General features: G+C 36.0%; 2 protein-coding genes across 2 annotated transcripts; one reads left to right on the top strand and one right to left on the bottom strand.

The window, feature by feature from the left end:
• Positions 1-10545: 10545 nt before the first annotated feature.
• LOC110883144 (probable serine/threonine-protein kinase PBL17) lies at positions 10546-14869 on the bottom strand. The gene is made up of 6 exons (XM_022130974.2): positions 14188-14869; positions 13182-13495; positions 12560-12695; positions 11973-12121; positions 11163-11286; positions 10546-11059 (listed from the first exon to the last, which is right to left on the bottom strand). The coding sequence occupies exons 1-6, from the start codon at positions 14273-14275 to the stop codon at positions 10665-10667; spliced, it is 1206 nt and encodes a 401-aa protein (XP_021986666.1). The 5' UTR covers positions 14276-14869; the 3' UTR covers positions 10546-10664.
• A 4196-nt stretch (positions 14870-19065) lies between these two features.
• On the top strand, positions 19066-23777 carry LOC110886224 (prefoldin subunit 1). Its single transcript, XM_022133997.2, has 6 exons — positions 19066-19185; positions 19288-19341; positions 20920-21025; positions 22449-22455; positions 23264-23348; positions 23456-23777. Exons 1-6 carry the CDS (start codon positions 19162-19164, stop codon positions 23567-23569), a joined length of 390 nt encoding a protein of 129 aa, XP_021989689.1. The 5' UTR covers positions 19066-19161; the 3' UTR covers positions 23570-23777.
• The last annotated feature ends 1238 nt before the right edge of the window (positions 23778-25015 follow it).

Below are 25015 nucleotides of genomic sequence, written 5' to 3'. Positions count from 1 at the left end.
AGTAGTATGTTGTGACACATATTAGTGTGTGCTTGACCATTACATCAACATTTATGTCTTTTGTAATGGTATATTGCATACAAGCTATATTTTGATGTACACCTTTCAATAACTACCTCCCTCTAGATTAAGAGCTAGACCTAATACCACCTGTAAAAGTCTCACGGCCTAGATGGTAACTGCGTAGTTAATTGAGGCATTTTTCACTATTAAGTAAAGGACTTTACGTGATAAAAAAACGGCTGTAAAGGCACCAACCGTCAGTGAAGATCCGTCAGAAAACTGTGCGTGAGTAAAAATTTTATGGACATGGACAATGTTAGAAAGGAGGATATCTTGGAGAGCAAATTATGGGTCAACAAGAATCCTCCCTATTCTTGGCATCCGTAAATCAGGCAACCAATAATTGTGAATCGTCTTTATTGTATTTCCTTTTTATAAGTTCTTGTAAAGCCTATAAATAAAGGCTTGGTTTTATGTTTTGTATGAAAGAAATAAATCAATAAAATGAAGTCCCTTTTTTGATTATCTCTGATTATCATTTACAACATGGTATCAGAGCAGAGTTTCTGATCCGTGGATACTCTGTTCATCAATCTCAAACCAGCAAGACCAAAAAAAAAAACTTTGGAATATCAAATCTCCAACCAAAAACCAAAAACCAAAACCGTTCGACCAAACCTTTCAAATCTGTGATTTCTTTGTTTCTTTGTTGTCCCTTCTTCATAGTTTCACATCGGCCCAATATATTGCCCTAAAACCCTGAAAAATCTATTTCCAGTCGTTACACAACACACCTGCTGATACGTGGTTAGAAACCGGTGCTTGTTATTGTTTAACTTAACGTTTTTACGCAAGTTTTAGTTTCAAATAGCCTACTTTTAATCAAGAATGTGTTTTGCAGGTTTGATGGAGTTTAAGGAGCTTTTCGGGAGCTTTATGGGTCACCGGGTCGAAAACCGGAGCACCGGGATGCGTTACGGATCAATCGGGAGTGCAAGGAGCGCAAAATGGAAAAGTGGATTTTTAGGGGCCGTCGGCGACGGGGGTATACCCGTCCCGGACGGATCCCAGAAAGCCCCGTAGACACATTGTGGCCGTATCCAGACATTTAGGCCGTCGGAAGAAGGAGAGCAAACCAAGGCCCGTCGCCGACGGGTTGAGGGCCGTCGGCGACGGCCTGTCAAAACCAGAAAAGCGCAGATCTTGGATTTAGGGGTTATGCTCGATTATGATTGGTTCTTGGCCATTAAACTCGGGAGTTACACGAAAATTGGAGTTTGAGAAACAAAACTTGGAGCCTAAATCACCAACCACTTGATCTCTAATCCATCTACCATCCATCCTACATCCCGAATCAAGAACGAAAGCACCATCATCTTCTTGATTCCAAACCCTAGTTCCATCCTTCCATCAATTCACCACACCATTCATCCATCCACCATAATCACTCACCTAAAACCCTAATCCTCATCCATCAATTCATCTTCAAGCTTCACGATGATCCAATTCACGCTTTCAACATCCGGTGATCAAGTTTCTTCGATCATGCTTGGCTAATTTCTTGGAGGTTTCACCCCGGTGTAGACTTTTGTAAGGTTTAGGGTTTATTATGTTTTGTTAATTGTTTTGTGACAACTTGAATTGCATTTGAATCTTAGACAATTGTCCTACGTTGGTATTGAATTTGCAAACTGTCGAGTGAATGATCAAATTTGACTTTGTGAAATGAATGCACGTATTTATGCCTTGTCTTTTGGTAGGATTTGCTAGTCCAAAGTAACGAAGTGTATCATGGTCCGTTGTTTACAACGTTGATAGCGATTGACACCTAAGCTTTGTGATTGCGACCCGTTAATGAACTATTTCAAGTAAAGCTAATTAAAATACATAGTAACCCTAAGTCTTGCAATTGTTGAAAACGGGTGTGAACCTTGTTTTCTCATTATTGTTCAAACAATCATTTTCAATTCTTGCATTTAGTAATCTTGAGTAGTTAATTTAATTAATCATTTTAGTAGTTCTAATTCACATCTTCCAATCAAACAAAAATATACAAAAACAATATAGCAAGCTTCATAAAAGTGATAACAATTCATAATTCAATCAAATCCGTACACAAACCACATACTCTTCGTGGTTCGACCCCTTGCTACCACTAGCTATTTGTTAAGGGTAATTAGGGTATATAAATATTATCTTTGACCGGAGCGCGACACTCCGATCACCTGCAAGTCGATCAAATTCATTAACAATGGGGAAGAAGAAGAAGTTCATTGACAAGAAGAAAGCCGCAACTTTCCAGTTAATCTCACGCGACTCCTCCGACCCAAATTACTCCGAAGACCCCTCCGGCGACCGAGTGTTCGTCAGGGTTGACGGCAACTCAGATAAACCCTTTTTCGACGATGATAACAACGGAATATTCGATGATGCTCCTGAAGATTACAGCGATGATGAATTCGGCGGTCAGGATCGGGGGTTTGAGAAGCAGATGACGGCGGGTGGATCCTCGTTGCCTGATGATGTGAGGAGAGAGATATTGGAGTTAGGGTTTCCGGATGATGGGTATAATTATCTGGCTCCTTTTTAAATAAAAGAAAATATTAAAAAAAAAACAAGTATCAACTCCGCTCAAAAAAAATCAAAGCTCAAAAAGGTATAGCTCAAAAAATCAAAGCTCCAAAAGATTAGAGCTCAAAAAAATCCGCTCAAAAAAAAAATCAAAACCAAAAAAAAAAAAAAAAAAAACCAAAAACCCAAATCAAAACAAATGCCAAAACCCAAATGGCCAAGTTGATTGTTTTCAACTTGAGGGGAAACCAAAACCCAAAACAGGCTGCCATGTCGAAAGGCGGTAGCTCAAATCAAGCCAAAAGTTACCATGTCTAAAGGCGGTAACTCAAATCAAGCCAAAAATTTCCATGTCTAAAGGCGGTAACTCAAATCAAGCCAAACTACCATGTCAAGGAGACGGTAGCCAAACCAAAAACCAAACATAATCAAAACCCAAAATCAAAACCAATCCAAGTTGAATCGTGCAATCCCACAATCCAACTTGAGGGGGAGTGTTAGAAAGGAGGATATCTTGGAGAGCAAATTATGGGTCAACAAGAATCCTCCCTATTCTTGGCATCCGTAAATCAGGCAACCAATAATTGTGAATCGTCTTTATTGTATTTCCTTTTTATAAGTTCTTGTAAAGCCTATAAATAAAGGTTTGGTTTTATGTTTTGTATGAAAGAAATAAATCAATAAAATGAAGTCCCTTTTTTGATTTTCTCTGATTATCATTTACAACAGACAATTGTGACGAATTGAATCTACCAACGGATGTTTACTAACAGATTGCGTATTTTTTTTCAAAAAAACTGCGACAAATTTCGATAAAAATCAGTAGCTAAAATTATTACAGAATTAAAATAACTAGTTTTTTGTTTTCCAGTTCTATTTGTTTATAAATATATCAAAACACAAATAATATATACAAACACAAATCAAACCAAAAGTTTTAACAAATTCATATAATTGTAGGTTTTAAATATTTCAATCCAAGTCATTACAACATTATCACATTGTAGAATATGAATGCATAAACTGAAATAATGGGTTCTTGCAAGCAAATTGTTCTTGTATGCAAATTTAATTTTCAATAATAATTCTCTATAAAATGATAGACATTTTGAAAAGAAACAGACACAAAGGGTAGTATGTGTTAACTTCTAGAGAAAAACATGATATAAACTACAAATAATTGATCAGATTTGACGCTCATTTATCATTAACCATAATTGACCATCAATGACCCTATTGACCATCAATGAGCAATATTGACGGCCATTAGCCATCGTTGGTCAAACCGACCATCATTTATCATTGCAAATTGCATTGATTTGTCGTAAGCGTTGATTTCTTTTATAAATACATCAGGTTTGGATTTAATGATTAAAATTTTGCCAACACATCAATTTATTTTAAAACATATTGGAAACTTATATGAAGTGATAGACTAGTTGAGGGGCCAAATGGTAAGAAATGACAAAGAATAGGACTTAGGGTGGAGGGTATAGTCAAACAACTTAGGGTGTTTGAGTGAAATCTTACCCAATAGTATTATGCCATGTCAACTCCTCATTCTACTCCCCATTTTACACTCAATCACTAGGTATAGTCAAACACCCCTCAATTAAAAAAAAACATGATTGGTTGAGCCTCTCTCTCTCCTCTCTCCTCTCCTCTCATCACTCTCCCCCCTCAATCGGTGAACACTCACCGAAATTCACTACCTCTCTCCAACTCAAACACCCAACTCAATATAGTGGGGGTGGTCACCGAACGGTGACTCCATTCAAACACCCAACTCAAACACCCTTATACCCTCCACCCTTAGATTCCACAATCCACACTCTGTTTTTAAAATTAGGGTTTGATGGATACTTTCAATGTGTGTTTTTACTTTTTTGAAGTTCTTTTTCATGATATATTCAATGAATTTTTTTTTTTCATTTTATGCTGTAATTAGGTACAATTAGTTAAGCCTTCTTTGCATTTTGCATATTGTTAAATTATTTCTGTTTTCAGGGAAATCTGAAAGAAAAGGGCATTTCATTGGTTTCTTGATTGGGGGCGATCCTTTATAATTTTAAATATTTTGGATGAAAAATCGGAAATTTTATACTTCTAACTGAAACATTGGGGGGCAGGTGCACCCCCGGGTATCAACTATCCTTTGCCCCTGCATTTTGGATACCGATTCAGTGCAGAAACTATCCGTTTGTAAGGAGTGTGATGGGGACACTCATAACCTTCCACAGACCACAATGATCTTATGATGCCCCATTTATTAGTGTTATAAACATAATTCTATTTATTTTCTGTATTAAGACTTAAGATATGTATATTTATGTGTGTATGTACGATGATATATTCGAGCGGGTGTGACTGGTGGTTGGTACCGGTTCATATGGCGGTTATTCCCACCAAATACTAACCACCACATAACCGCCATCCCTTATGTATATAATAAACTCTGCCGGCAATATTTACCGGCACCAAGACAGTTTCCCACTTAACCGAAATTGTCCATCATTCGATCATCTTTCACTTTGATTAATTCAATCGTGTTCTATATGGATTCAATGTATGCAAATGCTTCCACTGTGCATAATTCTGTTAATCAAGACCATTTAGGTAAAATGGTTTCTAGTATAGTTAAAAGAGTTAAGGATCTAGATTCTGTTGTAAAAAATGTGTGTAATCACCTGGGAGTAATTTCGTAATATCGGTGAGATCTCTTTTTGAAGCGCTTGATAAACAAAATAAACATGTTCAGTTTGGAGATTCCACATTTTATTGCAAAACCAGCCATGACCGAGTTAAGTTGTTGGGTTAATCATGAAGTTACTATAAAGTTATGGGTTAGAATCTGTTCTACAAGAAGTTAAAGAAGAAATTAGTACTGAAGAAAACATGTATTTTTCAAAGATACAAGATTGTAGAAGCCTTGTTCAACTGTTGCAAACAGCAAAATATAACCAGACAATCAAATCTCTTGGATATGTTGTAAGTAATTTATACACATTGACCGATGAATTAGCTTTTCTTTTTTTTTTTTAAACAGCAAATTTGGATCACTGACGGACCATTGGAGTATCAACGTGCCACTGACGGACCACTGGAGCTTCTTAAATTATTTTATTCAAAGATTTGGATTAATATTCCAATAATATTATGTTTGTAATCATAACCGACATTAATAATCTTTATTAAACGTACAGAAAGGCGATTGCCAGTTTGCCCAACCTGACCCGTTTTCACCCGCATATCTTGCCAACACCGGTTATTATAAGTGTGATATTCTTTCAACTTAGCAAGTAGTGTCTGTATATGACATTTGGCTTTGCATGTTTTGGATGTTTATTAGTCTATAATAATAGGTCTAGTATCATAACAGCGAGGTATGCTGGTTTAATTGTCCATTTTATAAGTATACTCGCTACTCAGTACGGTTCCAACTCTGTAAATGTTTTGTTGAAATGCGCTAATTTGGTACTACTGTCATCACCTGATGACCAGTTTCTTGCTTATGTGGCGTTTTGTTGCTTATCAGGTATTTGCTACAAAAACATTAAATATCGGAAAACATCAATCATGTAGCGAAGTAATATGAATCAACTTCCACAGCTTTAAAAAAATTCGACTACTGCTTCACCTAGGCTATCAACATGTACTCCAAGATCATCATCTTTAGATATACAGAAGATCTATTACACGGCTGATGTCAAGACTGCATCAAGTTTGGGGTAAAGTTTGAGTTCTTGTTTTGAATTCTAGTTGGATTGTAAGTTTTTAAGGTGAAACCGCAACATAACATGTGATGTTTTGGTTTGTATAATCCGTTGGTATGCACAAAAGGCCTTATGTGAGCCAGAAGCGGTCTAGCCCACTCGACCAGGGATTGCTGACTGCTTGTCCGGCTCTTGTCAATGGCTTGTAGCCCCATCAGCAACTCAAGAAGCACCACCCCAAACTCATATGTATCACTACTAGCTTTTAAGTTTCCTGTCAATGTCTTCAGTATTCAAAAGTGATTACCACATAATTGACTTTGGAAAGTCAAACTTCATACAAATTTATACCTGAACGAGATATTCACCATGTATTCATGGTGAAGATGAGTGGAGGTGGAGCATAGAGGAGTCAGGTTGCATTTCTGTAAAATCAGTTAGAGCGGTGCTAAAAATGAAAGTTTTCTTGGAATCACAGGCGAAAAAGTTTTATGGGTCAAATAGGTGCCAATAAAGGTTGCGTGTTTTGTATGGAGGCTTATTCAAGACAGAATTCCGCTCCCGAGATATTTGAGGAGCAGGAGCATTTTGGTCAACTCCGCAGATTGTACTTTATGTTTGCAAGAAGAGGAATCAGTTGAACGCGTCTTTGGCTCATGTCAAGTGGCTAATGCAGTTTGGGCAAGGGTGGACAGCTGATGCGTTTGTATCCCGACAGTTAATTCGGTAAAAGATAGATTGGAGATGTCATGCACGGGTTAAGTGTCGATTAAAGCTTGGTTGCTGGGAAAACAGGAATGGTATGAATTTTAGGAGATTTAAAAAACCGGTGGATAAAATGGTCGATGAAATCAAACTGCTTATGGGGTCAAGAATCGATCAAAATGGAAGTCAATTTCATGGGATAGTTGGAGCAAAGAGCTGTAGGGCTGCTTTAACTTATTGGTTTTGTTTGGTGCTGTCTGTTGCTTTTCTCTGTCATTTTGTTTGTTATGCTTGCTGTTGTATTTGTTTTCGACCTGTTATGCAGGTGTGTTTTGCACTTTTGCCCAGCTTCTCGGTGGGCTGCTTGTGTTAAATGTTATTTCGCTGGCTGTTATTTGGTTTCCTCCTGAATTGGTGTATAGGCATTATTGCCTAGTGGAGATGGATATGATCGGGTGGTTCCGCTCCTGACACGATGATACTCCAGTGGTCCGTCAGTGATCCAAATTTGCCGTTAAAAAAACACCATTTTTTGGATGTTGTGCAACTTAGAGCAAAGACAATTCAGTGGGAAAAGTTAATAGGCCAATTTAAACTTGCCATTTTAACTCAAATAATATTTACAAAATCACCTACATATAAATATATCCTAACACCAATAATATTTACAAAAATGACCTGCACATGGGCGCAGGATCATTAGGGGGGGGGGGGGGGGGTTCGAATTTTTCACTCAGTAGTATTATATATGTATTTTTCGTATAGAATTTTTTGGGTATATACGTTTTCGCCCCCCGGTTCTATAGAAGTTTTTTGGGTATATACTAGACCTGGCAAACGGGTTGGGTCGGGTCGGGTCATGGGTCGAAACGGGTTCGGGTCAAAATGGGTCAATTAAAAAAAAGGTTGTTTTGGTTCGGATCGAAACGGGTTCGGGTCAGAACTGATTCGGGTTAGAACGGGTTCGGGTCAGAACGGGTTTCGGGTTGGGTCGGGTCAGGCTGATAATTTACTCTGTTTTTGAGATTTTTTGCTGTATGATTAACTGTTAACAATTAAATTTTATACATATATTTTATAGTTATACTCACCGTCGCAATAATATATCCAAATTCAATACGTACATGAAATTAGGTAAACATGATTTATTTTTTGCAGAGTTCTATCATGTGTGGCTATAATATATCCAAATTCAATCTCTGATTGTTTATTTTCAGTTTTTCACTGCAAATTTTGGATTTGTGTTTGAATAATTGCTTTGTTTATTACTGTATTTTATTTGATTTTTGTCGTTAAAAGTTTCAATAATTTGTATTTGCTTTTTTATTTTGAAGTACCGATTCATTATGTAAAACTTATTTGACTACATGACTTTTACTTTCCAAGCTCATTAACTATTCAAGCTAATAATATTACCAGTTAGCATTCTAAGTCAAATAAGTGACTATCGTATGCATTTCATGGCCTTCAATTTGATTCATTAATTGAAATAGGGTCTAAACCGGACTTGGGAAAACCCAAAATTAGCTTCGTTTTTGCATTTGAATAACGTATTGGAGTTTCAAGTAATCAAATCAGGTCCATGTCCAAATAAAAATACGAATTTGGGTTTTGTGCTCAGGTAACGGCACGGGTCGAAACGGGTACGGGTTGAAACGGTCCGCGTCGAAACGGTACTGGTCAAAACGGTTCGCCTTGAAACGGTACTGGTCGAAACGGTTCCCGTCGAAACGGTTCGATTCGAAACGGTGTCGGTCGAAACGGTTCTGGTCGAAACGGTACGCGTCGAAAAGGTACTTGTCGAAACGGTTTGATTCGAAACGGTACTGGTCGAAATGGTTTGGGTCGAAACGGTACGGGTCGAAACGATACTGGTCGAAACGGTTCGCGTCGAAACGTTACGGGTCGAAACGGTTCCCGTCGAAACGGTACTGGTCAAAACAGTACGGGTCGAAACGATTTGCGTCGAAACCATACGCGTCGAAACGGTTCGGGTCGAAACAGTACGAAACTCGTCCGGACCCGAAACTCGTCTCGTGCGGAAACTCGTGCCGGCCCAAAACCCGTTGCGATCCGAAACCCATCCCGTGCATATACCTGTGTCGGCCCGAAACCCGACCCGAACCAACCCCGTTTCTTTAAGTCACTAACCCACATCGACCCATTTCTTTAATGTTGTCGACCCACTTTGACCCGAAAATAATAAGGTGACCCATTGTGACCCAATTAGTTAAAATATCTTACCCAAACCAACCCATATAATTTTAAAAGCAACCCAAACTGACCCATTTGAAAGACTTTGGGTCAAGATTGCCCCTCTAGTATATACGTCCCCCCCCCCCCCCCCCCCCCCCGTTCTATAAGGTACAAAATAATTGATCGTAATTGACGCTCATTTATCAATGACCCTAATTGACCATCATTGACCTTAACTGACCATTAATGATTAATATTGACACCCATTAGTCATCATTGATCAAACCAACCATCATTTATCATTGCAAGTAGCATTAATTTGTTGTAAGTGTTGATTTTTTTAATAAATACATTAGGTTTGGATTTCACGATTAATTAAACGTTTTTGCCAACTTTCTATTTAATTGAAAACACAATAAAAACTTATTTGAAGTGATGAGACTAGTTGAGGGGCCAAAATGGTAAGAAATGACAAAGAATACAACTTAGAAAGTTAGAATCCGCACTCTGTTTTTAAATCTAGGGTTTCTGTTTTTACTTTTTGAAGTTCTTTCCAATGATATATTCAATGAATTTTAACCCTAATTTGCATTTTGCACTTGGTTAAACAATATTTCTGTTTTGGGGAAAATCTGAAAGAAAAGGGCATATTTTTGGTTTCTTGATTAGGGTTTTAGTGAATATAATTTTTGTGGCCATTTATTCCATGAATTTTCTTTTCTTTTATGTGTTGTTATGAAAAATTCTCTATTTTGTGATGATTTGGATATTCTTGCAGCTTGTTCATTGTTCTATTGTGCTTATCTAATAGGAACAATACAAATTTAGTTTTTTTTTTTTTCAGTTTTATACCTACTTGATATAGTTACAACTTACAATGTTACATTATCAGCTGATTATTCATATTGACAAATGACAATTGTTGGCATTAGCATACTGTAATCTTCTTTTATTATGTGGTATTTTAACGTACAAAACGTACAAATAATTTGTTGCCTTTTTCATGCTATTCGTACGTTTAGTACGTTAAAGTTATTTGTACGGGAACTTTACTCTGAATTTATTTTAAATAGTCTTCATCAATAAATTTGTATCATAATAGCAAGGTACTCTGGTTTGTTGTCCATTTTGATAATCTTACTCATAACTTCGTAACTATGCGTTTAGTTGATCTTGTTGATAAAACGGGACCTGTTTTGACAAATAGAACCGCAAACGATACGCTTAGCATATTGGCTTCATTTTTGTCTGAACTACAATTTTCGAGTTTAAAAATCCTTTGCCTGCAGCAGGTAAAAAATCCTAGCGATTGCAAGATGTATATATTGTGTCAAGAACAGTACATTTGAAACAAGAATCACAGAACAAAAGGCTATCACTTAGATCTTATACAACAAGTTTGAAACATAATATACTTTATACATGGTTTATTTTCTAAAATGTAAAAAACTTACATCTTAATCACCTTTGGAAGTCTCATTTCAACTTTAACTTATATCTTGATTTTCTAGTTTTTTTACGATCTGCGGTGGTCACACTCTCCGACTCACTTTGAAAAGATGCCTCGGGGGTCTGAACCGATTCAAGTATCTTAAGAATCTTGCTCATAGGGGGCCTCATAACCGGGCTATCATGGAGACATTGGAGAGCTAGATTGATAACCTTAACGGCATCTTTTCTAGAATAATTACGCTCCATTCTAGGATCAATTAAGTCTACCATTACCCTTTTGTGAGTCATATACTGATTAGCGAAGTCAGGAAGGGAGCGCATATCGCTAGCTCGGCTATCGTCAATGGCTCGTAGCCCCAACGCCAACTCAAGAAGCACCACCCCAAGCGCATATGTATCACTGTTAACTCTCAAGTGACCTGCCAATGCCATCAATATTCAAAAGTAATTACTACATAATTGACTTTGGAAAGTCAAACTTCATACAAAGTCAAATAGTAATAAGACAGTAACACTACTCACCAGTCTGGGCGTAATCGGGTGCTGTATATCCCTCGGTACCTACAACTCGAGTTGATATATGGGTGGTCTTTCCCATAGGCGCATCCTTTGCAATCCCAAAGTCGGATAGCTTTGCATTAAAATTCTGTAGATTTACTTTCGTATTAATAACAACTAGTATCAAGGACCCGCGCTTTGTGGGGGACCTTTAAACCGAACAAAAAGTAAACATAAAAATGATGAATCACGCACACACGTTACAGCGTGCTACCTCGCAAAAAATAGGCCGAAAAAGTAAAACTTAGAAAAAAATAACTAAGTCGACTTAGGACCCGCGAGTTTCGACGGAGTAGTTAAACCGTAAAAATATAGACGTAAAAACGTTGAACCACATGCGCGTGTTGCAGCATGTTAACTCGCAAAATTTAGAACGAATCGTAAAACGATAAATCTGTAAAAGATGTAAAGTATAGGGACCAAAGTTGAAAGTGGAAAAGTGTTGGGGTTAAAACTAGAAAATGTTTGTGACATATATGTAAAAGATGAAAACTATGAGGTTAAATGTATAAAAGATGTAAACTCTAAAGGTTATGTAAAAGATGAAAACTATTAGGGTTAAAAGTGTAAAAGATAAAAAAACAAAAGGATTAAAAGTAAATAAAACTTAAAAGTGTAGAGAAAAAGCCAAACAAAATCGAATAGTGTTTGTGTGCGAGGATTTTTTTTATTTTATTTTTTTTATTGCAAATTAATATATAGGTAATTTGTTTACACCTTTTTTAAAAGACGAAAACCGTAATCTATCAAGTAAAACAAGTATTAGTGACTAACCTCATCCAACAAGATATTTGATGACTTGAAATCCCGATAAATAACAGGTCTTTCAGTAGTATGTAGATATTGAAGCCCTTTTGCAGCATCCAAAGCAATCTTCATTCTTTTTCCCCAAGACAATGGATGAATTGACCCTTTCTTCAACGCTTTTCCATAAAACCAATACAATAAAATGCCTATAAGAATAATTAGCATGCACAACCACAATTTGGGCTACACCAGATGTGGTAATTTTGACTTATTTACATATAAATATAACTAAAATGGAAACGAGTGAATTGGATTCAACAAGTTAAAAGTCGCCCAAAGTTAATTTTAATGCATAAAAATAGGCTCCCACTGACTCCAAAAATCTTATTTTCACACCCCTACACCTATTATTTTCATATCTATACGACCTGTGTAGAGTTACGGGTCGTATAGGAGAATGTTTCAAAAAAAATGTCAGAGAATGTTTTTTTTTTGTCTCCATCTATACGAGCCGTATGACATTATATGACTCGTATAGAATGTTATACGACCCAAACCCCATATAGATTGTTGAACCAACTTATTGAAAGCTTTATAATAGTTTAGTTACTCACGGGCAAACATGATATCCTCTAAGCTCCCAGCTGACATAAATTCATAAACCAAAAGGCGGTGTGTCCCCTCACAGCAATATCCGATAAGCTTCATAAGATTCGGGTGTCGCAAACGTGCTAAATAATTGAGTTCAGTCTGTAAAGCAGAAACAAAATCATCAGTCAACAAATCTAAAGGTTTCAAAGGGTCCAAGTTAGGGACTAAACATGTTACAAAGTACAACCACAGTGACCATCAATGCACTTTTGGCAAAAGCTGGGGACTAAATACGTTACAAAGTGCAAACCACCGGGACCATCCGTGAAATTTTGGAAAGCCAGGGACCAAATCCAAAATTTTGGAAAACCACAAGGACTATTTATAATGGTGGCGTGGTTTTGACCCATTTGGACCTGTTTTAAGTTAGCAAGTTTTATAAGAGCTGTCATTTTGACCCGTTATATGAATATATAATGACCCATTGTATCATTTGAGTCGACTCAAATGAACCCATATGCAATTTCTTTTGCTCAAATCAACCCATTTCTTGAAGAGCGGGTCATGATTGCCACCAATAGTCGAAACTCGAAACTGTAATTTTGGAGAAAAAAAAAATTGGGAAAATTTGCAAATGAAACATACCAGCCATTCCTTTTCACCTTGCAATCCCATGGGATTAAGCTTTTTAATAGCAACTTCAACTCTAGTATAACCAGATCTCACACTTTCATCTATAATTCCTTTATAAACAACCCCGAATCCACCCTCGCCTATAACAAGATTACTGTTAAATAATTCGGTGGCCATTCGCATCTCATCGTATGTAAAACTATCAAGATTGGTATATCCAAGATTCTGTTTAAGGTCTTCAATATCTCTGCTGATCACCTCTACACTGCTAGGACTTTCTAGATTCGATGAATCGTCAAAACGCTGTTCCGATGGTTGGATTTCATCTGCAATTTTTAACATTCAGTCACAAACTAGAGTCTTAATAAATGCAAATATGATTCTAGTTTTGACATCTGTTTTCTGCATCTAAAGCTAGTAACTGAAAACCAAAATGCAGGATAACAAAAGTTTGAGTTAACTGCCATTTTCGTCCCCGTGGTTTGTCCAATTATGCCAGTTCAGGCCAAATTTCAAATTTGTACCATTTTCGTCGCTGACATTTTTGAAACATGCCAGTTCCGTAAAAAACTAAGGTTAAATCGAATAATTAGACAAACCACAGGGACGAAAATGGCAGTTAACTCATGCTTTTTTGGACGGAACTGACATGTTTCAAGAATGTTAGGGACGGAATTGGTACAAATTTGAAATGAAACATGTTTTTGAATTTCTATGTTCTTGTTTCCACAAAGAAACAAATATAAATCACACTTGTAGTTAGAGATGTTCAAAAAGTTGGCAGCTCGCTTGAAATTAGCTTCTTTGTAATCGGTTTGAGCCAAGTCGGCTTGGTTTGTAAACGAGCCAAGCTAAGCTCAAGTAGTTGGCTCGCTCTTTACGCCCATTTAGCTGGCTCATTGGCTCGTTTAAACTATAAGCCCAAATTTTAGTATATATACTTGGCAGCCCCGCTACCCCTTGTTACAAGGTAGGTCCGGTCCGCCCCTGAATATGACAGAAAATCGTATAGAAATACCTGGCTCAGGCTGGAAAGAATGTTGTTCATCAAGATCAGAACTGAAACAAGCACCCATCAATAAACACAAATTCACATTTCTCACCATCAACACAATGTTAATGAACCTTAATCACAAACACACTTAAAACAAGATATTGAAACATCACTCTACTTCAAAAAAAATTCTTTATTTTCATCAAATTTACAGTTTCTGAATCTGGGTTTGTGAAATATCAATGAATGGCTGGAGATTCCAGTTGCTTTGTTGGAAATGAAGTACAAAGGAATTGCAAGAAAGATTGTTTTTTTTTTCAAGAAAAAACAAAGAGATTGGGAGTTGTGGGTTTTGGTTGCTATTTTAGTTTGAGGGTTTAGGTTCGTTGGTTGAGGAGAAAGAAAACAAAAAGATCGGCACCGAAATGAGGAAACATGACATTTGAATATGAAAGTTTGTTAAAGTTCAAAAGTTAGTTGATGTGTGATGTCACAATATCATTAAAAATCAATTTTCCTCAAAACACTTTTAAAAAAACGTCTTTACGTAATCACGATCTTTTAATTTTTTATTTTTATTTTACAAATTTATACTATTAATTTTTTACTATTTAGTAAACAAAAACTTGATACACTGCTCTTGGAGTGTGCACATATAATGTATATATGTGTGGGCGTTTGAGGGGCAAAAGTGAAATGGTACAAACTTTAACGTTATTTTACTAATTTCGTGAAAATAATGTTAAAAGCGGCGGATGGTTAGTCATGCATCATGTGGTGACATTGATAGCTGAAAGACACAAGGGTACATGCACTAATTGGTCTCTATCCCGATGGTTTGAGTGTTATGTGCTTTAGTTCCCAGGCTTGGTACAAAACTACAATCGAGCTGGGGGTTTCACTGGAAGCAGTCTCTCTATTCCTACGGGATAGAGGTAAGGCTGTCTAGATCTACCCTCCTCAGACCCTGCCTTAACTTTGTTATTTGTGAGATTTACCGAGTATGATGATGATGATGAGTAAACAAAAACTTGAGGATAACTCATTGGTCCCACCAAAGATCGTATGATCCCGTTCCTTCATAAAAAAACACCCCCAAAATTGACCCCCTAAAACCGACTGAATAGCTAAAACCGACCAAAGAATGCCACAAAGCTCCAAAAACTACCTAAACCTCACTATTTTGGGTGCCATAAGTAGATGAAAATTAAATAGACATTCATTTTTATGCTTTCACTATGATACATATGACATACAACTGATTATATGGTTTTCGTGTCAAAATTTATCCTTAACTAGTTTTTTACTATCATCGTGTTGCGGCTAACGTCTTTTGTTGTTTAGTATGTATTTACATGTGTTTTGAAATCCTTACGAGCGCGTTACGCACGGAAACCGCTGACAAGAGTAAAAAGAAAATATATAAAAAAACACTAAATGATAACCAAAAGAAAATCAACCAAAAAAGTTGTATGGTAATAATGTTGTTCGTATGAAACCTGTGGTCAGAGATGAGTAAATGATACTGGGTACCGGTACCAAATTTCCCGAACCGAAAGATCTTAAGTACCAATTCGGTACGACTTTTGGCTTCCCTGGTACCGGTTGGCTACCGTTTTTTACCTTCATATACAAGTACCGTAATTGGTATTTTCGGTACCAGTACCAGTTTGTTATTGGTTGACACCGTGCTCATCCCTACCTCTGAAACTAAAAAAAGAAATCATTAAAAGTTGAAGAAAATCAACAAAAAAATTTGCGCGATACCGTTGTTGTTCGTACGACACCCGTGATCAGGGATGAGCAAATGGTACCGGGTAGCAGTACCGAATTTCCAGAACTAAAAGATTTTCAAAATCAATTCGATACCGACTTATGGTGTTTTCTGTATCAGGCTAGTGTCGTTTTTTACCTTTATGTAAAAGCTTATCTAACTTAAAAAGAAGATAATAAAACTATTAAAAAAACTATATATTATTATAACTTTTTCTTATTTCTATTGTTCAAAACATTGGATTCTTAATATAGAGCTTATCTAACTTAAAAAAAATAATAAAACTATTAAAAAGACTATATATTATTATAACTTTTTCTTATTTCTACTGTTTAAAACATTGGATTATTAATATAGAGGAGAATGCATCCCATTGAATATAAACAATATATATAGCCCTATCTTTATTTGGAAAAGTAGATTTGTTGCATAATAATATATAATCTTTATTAGCTTACTTTATAATAAAAAAAATTAATAATTCATTCAATAAACAAAAAGTATAACATTAAACGTTTTGTAAATCTCACATTAGTCCATTAATACCATCAACGCATTTAATGGACATTGCCTGTAAATGAGAGAACTTCACAGTCAATCATGTTTGGTGGTCCAATGATGGTGGCCTCTTGGTAATTCTGCACTCGGGCAACGAAAAACAAAATAATGAGCTTCTTGCAGTCAAATATGACAAAATTTGTAGGTATGTTTAGTCGGATATTACGAAGAGTCTTTTTAAGGAAATAAATAATATTACACAAAATATTGTACAATTAATTGTATTCATAAGTTTTCACTTTGCATATCAATTGTACAAGATGAAAGATGTTAATGGGGTTCGGTTCGGGAGAAGCTGGCCACGTGAGTTGTTTCCCAATACTATTGAATTGGTTTCACACCTCATTAATTTGGAGAAAACGATTGACATCAACAAAAAACATTATGTCGACCTCTTGGACAATATAGAATTGGTTTTACACCTCTTTAACTCATTGTTCTAGAATATATATATGACTTGTCCTATGTTTGTTTGCTATCCCTAAACATACTAATCAATATTGAACTTCGAAAATTCTTTAGGTTAAGGGGTTGTTTGTTTACCTCTTAACGAGGCTCTTAATAGTTCAGACCTTTTACTGGTTCAACACTTAATGGTTCAGACTATTTGTTTCATGAGCAACTGAATGGTTCAGACATTTGCCTCTGAATGGTTAAGCATTATACTGAGTCTGAATGGTTAAAGACCTCTAATATGAATTGGTCAGACATTTGCCTCTAAACGGTTAAGCATTATATTGGCTCTTAATGGTTCAGACCTCTTACTAGTTCAGCACTTAACCATTAAGAAGTTGCCAAACGGCCCCTAAGTTGTGATGGATTTTGTTGAGAGCGAGTGAAAACGTCATTGTGGTGATCTCGATGAATGTTTTCATCCTTGAAGGTTGTAAAGGATCGTGGCGGTTCCCAAAACCCGAAGTGACATATCTATCATGAGCCATTTCAAAACAACGAGAAGTTAATTTTTGTCTTATAAGTTTGTTGAAACTAAGGTTACACACTTAACAAAATTTCGTGGATTTCGGTGGTCTTGACTCTTGTGCCTTAAATAAGCCTCCTTAAGCACTTGTAGGTACATTATACGAGAGGTCTCATTTTTAAATTTTGATTTTACTGGTTTCGTATCATAACCTCTTGAAGACAAGGTTCGATTCACTTGATCGTGTTAGTTAGCATGGGATCCAATAAGTTTTTCATTAATAGGTTCTTACGGTTAGAAAAAACACTCTTAGATATAAAATTTTAGACCAAAGTCTCAACATAGATCTCCCTAAATTATTTACTAGTCTATAATAAGCAAATTGATTTTGATTGAAACCAAAGCAAACCGAACTATATAGCTTTTTATTACTTTTTTGGAACTTCACCAAACTTTGCTAATAGTTATCCAAACTGATTATTAGGTGTTAATTAACACTAATGATTATTGGCTGGATTACAGATTTGATTTTCTTTTGTAAGATTCTGCATTCAATTCAATTAAACTATTGCAATATACATATGATGTGATAAAATATGAACTATGAACAATTACATCTATGTTGTATAGAGAGGTGGTGGTGGCCACATTTGGGAGAGGTGGTGGGTCATGTGAGAGGAAACTATTTCTTTTTTCAATTAATTGTTTTTTTAAACGGCCAATAAATAAAATAAGTATATATAAAAAACGAGCTAATAGCGTGTTAGCGTTGGCCAAAGTATATTACACCAGCAGGCCGCCTTAGCCTAAGCAACTAAAAACAAAAATATTACATACTCATTCGGACCATACTCAGTAAATCAAAATTACACCATCGGCTCCACGTCATACCTTGCGTTCTAGTAAGGGCGGAGGATAATGGAGGCCTGAGAGTGCCCTAGCCCCTACCGAGTTTTCATTCAAGCTTCGCCACTATGTTCTAGACCGATTTTTTAGCCAAAGAAAGCCAAGAAGCTTTAGTTCTTCCTCCATCCTAGCCAAATCCGGTTGCTTGTGTTTAAAAACTATGTCATTACGGTTTCGCCATATGCACCAAACCGCTTTCTTCCACTTAGCAATGAAAGTCAGGGCCGGACTATAGTAAAAGTAATCTAGGCTTGGGCCTAGAGCCTCTAAAAAAAATAGGTCCCCTATTCAAGAGAAAATTAATACGCTAACTATTAATATTAGTGCAAACTTATTGTTTTAGATTTGTTTGATTCCTTATACAAGCAAACCACTATTTATTATAGTTGTGTTAGATTTTTGTTTGGTTTCAAATACAAATAAAGAAGTATCGTTTGTTATAATCAAAGAAAGAAAAATGACTCTAAAATTTCATTCCGCCTTGGGCCCCCATATTTACTGGGTTTCCTTCTAAATTGGTGTATAGACATTATGTCTAGTGGAGATGGATAAGATCAGGTGATTCCGCTGGTGGCACTTCAGTAGTCCGTCAATAATCCAAATTTACCGTTAAAAAAATGTTGGAACTACCATGATGAAAGTTCACTAATCATTAGAATTTAAATAAATTAAATGTATCGTGGGAGTGATTTTGCAAGTTGGAGTAAAACGCAAGGGGTTTTATGTAATTTTCCAAAGTAAAACCAGACCCGTTTACATTAATCGGGTTATACGAAATCAAGCAAACCGCTTTATTAGGGTTCGTATCAAAATCTCAACTCGCTGAAGAACGTGAACTGAAATGGCTGATGAAGCAAACAAAACAGTAATCTTTCCATTATTATTATTATAAAAAATTATACATACACATACACGCATGTTTTTGATATCTCCTTACTAATTGCCGATTTTGATTTTGTGTTATTAGGCGTTTGTGGAAATTCAAAGTCGCATGATTGAGACAACTGCAAAATTGAAACAGGTTGATCTTTTTATTTGTTTAATCGTCAATTGTGTGTTTTTTGCCTTCTTAATGTTCGTTTATTGTTGACATGTTAGTTATACGTCACATAAAAATTCATAGAATACTACATTGTGTATTGTGAAGTAAGTCGAGTCAGGCGTAACGATTTGCCAGTGAATACGTTGTGATACGCTGCACCATATCGCGTATAGATTCATGTATGTATTGTTATTCGTGTATTATTATATTATTCGCACGGAATCGCAAAGCGCGCTATATTTCCTATAGGTTTCTAGCATCATTTGCCCAATATTTAGACACCATTAAGCTATATGTATATTTTAATATATAATGACCGACGTGTACGACCTGAAAAGCATGTTGTACAGCATCCTGATCTTGCTGCACAAAAATGTGGCATGTGGATGACATGGCGCCTCAAGGTCAAATTTTCGCCCAAAAACACGCCTCACCTGCGCTTCCGGTAAACCTCGCGCCTTATGTAGGCTGAAGCGATGAACTCTGCGCCTGATGTCGCCTTAGTTGCGCCTAAGGGTGTAAACGAGCCGAGCCCGAGCCCGACTAGGCTCGAGCTCGGCTCGTTATGTTTATATGAAGCTCGAGCTCGGCTTGGTTCGAGCCTACTTCTCTGAGCTCGAGCTCGGCTCGCGAGTAAAACCCAAAGCTCGAGCTCGGCTCGAGCTATTTCGAGGACAACCTCAAATGAGCTAGAAGCTCGGCTCGAGCTCGTTTCAACAGCGATTAAGCAAGCCAAAGCTCGGCTCGAGCTCGGCTCACCAATGTTATCATCATCATTATTATATTATATATATAAAAAAAACTAAAATTTTGTTTAGGCTCGTTTGGGCTCGCGAGTCGCGAGCCTAAACGAGCTTTGTATTTCAGGCTCGAGCTCGGGCTCGGGCTCGGGCTCGTTAAGGCTCGACTCGTTCGAGCTTTTAACCGAGCCGATCACGAGTAGCTCTCGAGCCTCTGGGCTTGTTTACACCCCTAGACTTGCGCCTCAGGCACGCTTTTTTAAGCCAAGGGAGTGAAAATGTTTAGGGCTTAGGTGAGTAAAGGTGAATATGCAAATAACAGTAGATACACGACCAAAGATTCGTGTATCTCATGGATGCATGAAATTGTTCTGACATGACCATATAGGTATAACTTATAAGTGTATAGCACACTCAAATAAATGGTTACTTTTATGTGTTTCTCATATGAAATTCATGTATTCTTTTAAATTTTTCTGACATGACCATAGAGGTACAAGGGGATTTGTTTTGAAGATGAAATCACATAGGTGATGAATATCTTTGTAAAGATGAAACTGATGATTCGATTAATGAACAATGATCTCCACTTTGGTGGTGTAGGCATATTTCTTAGACCAAATCTGAGAATCTGATTTTATGTAATAAGTAACAAATTTGAAAGTTTAGGTTAATGTCTGATATTGCTTAAATTTTTTATGAATATTGAGAAATAGACATCCTATATTGTTTCTCTGTTTTAACTGTCTTTTTATAGCAAAGGTTACATTAATCAGATTTGAAGACATTTTTGGTATAATAATTATTTTTATCTTAGGTTCAAAACCAGATGCGAAACAAGGAAAGTGAAAAGAAGCGTGCTTATTTAACCTTGGAGGAACTACGACAGCTGTCTGATGACACAAACACATACAAATCTATAGGTACATAATTTTAACTACAATATGCTTAGTTCTCATGGCATCATGTAATTGTGTGTATATTTTCTTATACTGAAACTATGCATTCTGTATCTGAAGTTATGTCACCGAATAATGCGTTCATTATTATATTAATATTTAACAAAATCATGAAAAGTATTTTTTTGGGCGTCTTACAGGGGCGGATATAGTATATATTAAGGGGTGGCGTCCGCTACGGCTTGGCGTTCCGGTGGTAGTGTAAAATTAGTGTAAATTTTGGAAAAATTTGACGTTTTTTTCGATTTCGTTATCGCTTATTTATAAAACGTTACCGCTTGGCACGAATCCTAGATCCGCCACTGGCGTCTTATATCTATAAAGTCATGCGATAAACAAATCAGTCATTTAGCCATGAGATCTCAAACGCGTACCTACTTTTACTCAAGTATCAAACTTTATTCCATCGATAATGATAGTTAATGTGATATACGACACCATATTGCCTTTAGATTCGTGTATATAAGTATATATTGTTATTCGCGTATAGAATGAAAATAAGGGTTTAGTTTAGGCAAGTAAAAGTAGATACTTGAGTAACAGTAAATACGCTACCAAATATCTACTCATCTCAATGGCTATATCAGTGGCGGAACTAACCCATTAATTTAGGGGTATCCTAAAAAAAATTACCGTGCAATTATACACTAATAAAAAAACGATAATAAATAAAGTAAAACAAATATCTAATATATTTGTCCTCTTCTTTTTTTCATAGCTTGAAATCGTTCCATCACATCGTCATCTTTTACTTTATCAAAAGTTTCTTTTTCGACCGCCCAAACCATAGAATTGTTCAAATATTCCGGGCTCATTCGATTGCGTAAATCCGTCTTGACAAACTTCAATTTAGAAAAACATCTTTCAATGGTTGAGGTTGCAACCGGTAAAACCAAAGCTAGCTTTACTACCCAATAAACCAAAGGACAAGAACTATTTGTTCCGGTTTCCACCATAAGACAAGCAAGATCACTTATTCAATTATAATATTGTTTTGGGTCTTGGGCTAACTTTATCAATTATATTTAGAGTCTCCTTTCAATTCTATTATTGTTAATTTGGGCTTATTTTATTATTCGGGCTTAAATATTCTACAAGTTTTCGGGTTTTAAAATGTCTGGTCTTATAAAAAAACGAGATTTTAGTAATATCAAGTATCCTATTTTTTATCCTCGTATTTTTTAGGGATATCCTTTGTATAAAACCGAAAAAAAACACTACAAATACGGGTTGAGCCGTAGCTCGGGCTACGGCTCCTAAGACTGTGGTTCCGCCCCTAGCTATATGTGTGAATATGTTCCTACATGACCATAAAGATGTATGGCTACTTTCGTGATTCTCTCTTATTATATTCCTCCATTTATTTTGTTTTGTTTTGTTTTTACAGGGAGAACGTGAGTACTGGATAACCTTTACACGCATACTGCTATACTATTCTTATTCAGGAATAACCGTGTACAATGATTTCTAAGCACCAATTTTCATCCCTTTTGCCAAAAAAAAAAAAAAATTGAAGCACTTTAAACTACATTTAACAGAACTTTCTTAGACGTTATTCTAATTCATCAACAATTAAAAAATATAGGCAAATTGGAAATAAATAATCCCAACTTTCTCAATTTGGCCGATAATAATCCCAAGTCAGTTATTAGCCGATAATAATCCGAACTGGTCAATTTTTTTTGTAAAATAGTCCGCCGTTAAAATAGCTTAACAAAGTTAAGTTTTTTTCCGAATTACAAACCGATGAATTAGGGCTTTTGATCAGAACGAGGATATGAGTCGATTGATGTAAAACTTACCTCAAAATACTGCCCCCAACCCACGAAAACGGTGCTTCAATTCTGGTGTTTTAACTTCCAATTAACAAAAATCTAGCCATTTCGAGCACAATTTTGACGTAAGTTTTATATCAATCGACTCGTATCCTTGTTCTGATCAAAAGCCCTAAAACGTCGGTTTGTAATTCGGGAAAAAATTTAACTCCGTTAAGCTATTTTAACGGCGGACTACTTTACAAAAAAAAGGGACAAGTTCGGATTATTATCGGCTAATAACTGACTTGGGATTATTATCGGCCAAAGTTGAAAAGGTGGGATTATTTATTTCCAATTTGCCAAAAATATATGGAGTAATTTATTCTTTGAGACGGTGAAAATATCCCGTCACCAACTGATACATTTTCTTACATGTTATGACCAGATTCGTCTTAGAGCCGAAACCATTTTTAATGAATGAACAAGAAAAGAAGCTCAAGGATAGTGAAACTGCCATAGCCTCTTTACAGGTTTGCTTTTCTCTTACGTCATTTTACCAAACACATGGGTACTTGTATATAATTTTTTTTCTTGTTATCTATTTACATAAGTTATATTAAAATTAAAATTTAAACAGACTTCAAAGGAGTACCTTGAGAAACAATTGACAGAGGTGGAAGCTAACTTGAGGGAGCTTCTGCAACAAGATCCGGGTCTTGCTCACCAGATAATGTCCATGGCTGCCGTGTAAGCGTTTTCCATCCGCCAAAATCCATAATTTGTTGTACGTACAATTTTGAAATTCAGATAATGTATGTGATTTTTTGTGACATTATGTTGCATTGATTGTGATTGGTCTAGAACCGAATTTATCATACGTTTGAGCTTTAGACATCTTTGTAATCTGAAATCTGCAGTTAATATTTTTCCTTTATATACATTGTAAACAGTTTTAATCAGTCCTATCATGAGTAATTGATGGATTTGTTGGAATTTTCGTGTAACTTTTAGAAAATAATTTTAGTCAATTTGTCAAACAAACTGAACGCAGCGGAAAACATGTACACGAGGTTCGGTTCTAAATCGTTTCCACCAGTGATCTCATTACAATCAAAATAGGTTATATAAAAATTAAAGAATCGTGACTACCAAGTAAGACACCTTGGTTCAACGAACGATCTCGCTAGATGATCGTTGACCACGAAATCATATTTGTTCGTTTGAAACAATTTCAAACGAAACCTTTAAACTGAAGAAAAATCTCGGATCTCCTGTTATGCGGAAGTGACGACTTGTTTTTTTTTTATTTTTGTGATTTTCTTATTCTTGCTCGACAAAAGAAAGCAAAAGCTGACTAGATAACCTTTTGTTCTTTTCTTATTTTCAATGGCAGTAGCCTAGAGCAAGTATCAGAAATAGTATTCGAGATCCATAATAACTCCCTTTGCATATCCCTTTTATATGTCTAACGGATGCATACATGAGATTGTATTGGAAGTAATTAAAGATATAATATGTATATCTTTTATTTAAAATCAACATTAGAATTGTAATCTAATCACAACTCCACATAATTATCTCATAATTATAACAATGATCTCTTTACTTTTAATTATCTAATATTATTTATAATTAACAAATTAATTATAATATTAATCCGGGCTCTCCATAATTATTCTAAATAATTACCCGTTTCTTTCGTTACGCTTATTATTTCGTGATCCGGTGATTAACGATTAAAACACCGTTAAATGTTCGTTGCCTAAAGTGTAACTCTTTGGGTCGTACCTTGACGGCAACGTTGAATTATAATCGACAATTGAACATTATATCCAACAATCTCCCACTTGGTCGATTGACCGATTAAGTTTCAATGTAGACAATAGTGGGTGCCTAGCTGCATCATATTGCCCCCGACAAGGTATGACAAATTTATGTCAACTAATTCTTTGCACTAATCAAACCTTTGGTTATGCAAATATTATAGCCCTGGTTATCGACTCATTTATCCCTCTGTATTGAACACTTGTTGAACATGAGACATGGATCCAATTCATTCTCATATATTATTCAACCATTTCTAATTTCGTTCCTGATTTGAAGTGGTTTATCAAACTACTACTAGTTCGAGCGTGGCCACGCGTTTAACACCAGTTCAAATCAACGAAAGGCGCCAGAGTGTTCCTCTCCTAAGTAT

The sequence above is a fragment of the Helianthus annuus genome, chromosome 10 (assembly GCF_002127325.2).
Source record: "Helianthus annuus cultivar XRQ/B chromosome 10, HanXRQr2.0-SUNRISE, whole genome shotgun sequence".
NCBI lineage: Eukaryota > Viridiplantae > Streptophyta > Magnoliopsida > Asterales > Asteraceae > Helianthus > Helianthus annuus.
This window is presented reverse-complemented; position numbering and strand designations above follow the sequence as displayed.

Bases quoted from the DNA above. Each gene is read 5' to 3' on its own strand.
- LOC110883144 (XM_022130974.2), bottom strand. From the start codon at position 14,275: ATGGTGAGAAATGTGAATTTGTGTTTATTGATGGGTGCTTGTTTCAGT. The intron at 13,496-14,187 runs GTATTTCTATAC...TAAAAATTGCAG, and splicing joins TTCTTTCCAGCCTGAGCCAG to ATGAAATCCAACCATCGGAA. The intron at 12,696-13,181 runs GTATGTTTCATT...TCTGCTTTACAG, and splicing joins AAGGTGAAAAGGAATGGCTG to ACTGAACTCAATTATTTAGC.
- LOC110886224 (XM_022133997.2), top strand. From the start codon at position 19,162: ATGGCTGATGAAGCAAACAAAACA. The intron at 19,342-20,919 runs GTTGATCTTTTT...TTTTTATCTTAG, and splicing joins CAACTGCAAAATTGAAACAG to GTTCAAAACCAGATGCGAAA. The intron at 23,349-23,455 runs GTTTGCTTTTCT...AAATTTAAACAG, and splicing joins CTGCCATAGCCTCTTTACAG to ACTTCAAAGGAGTACCTTGA.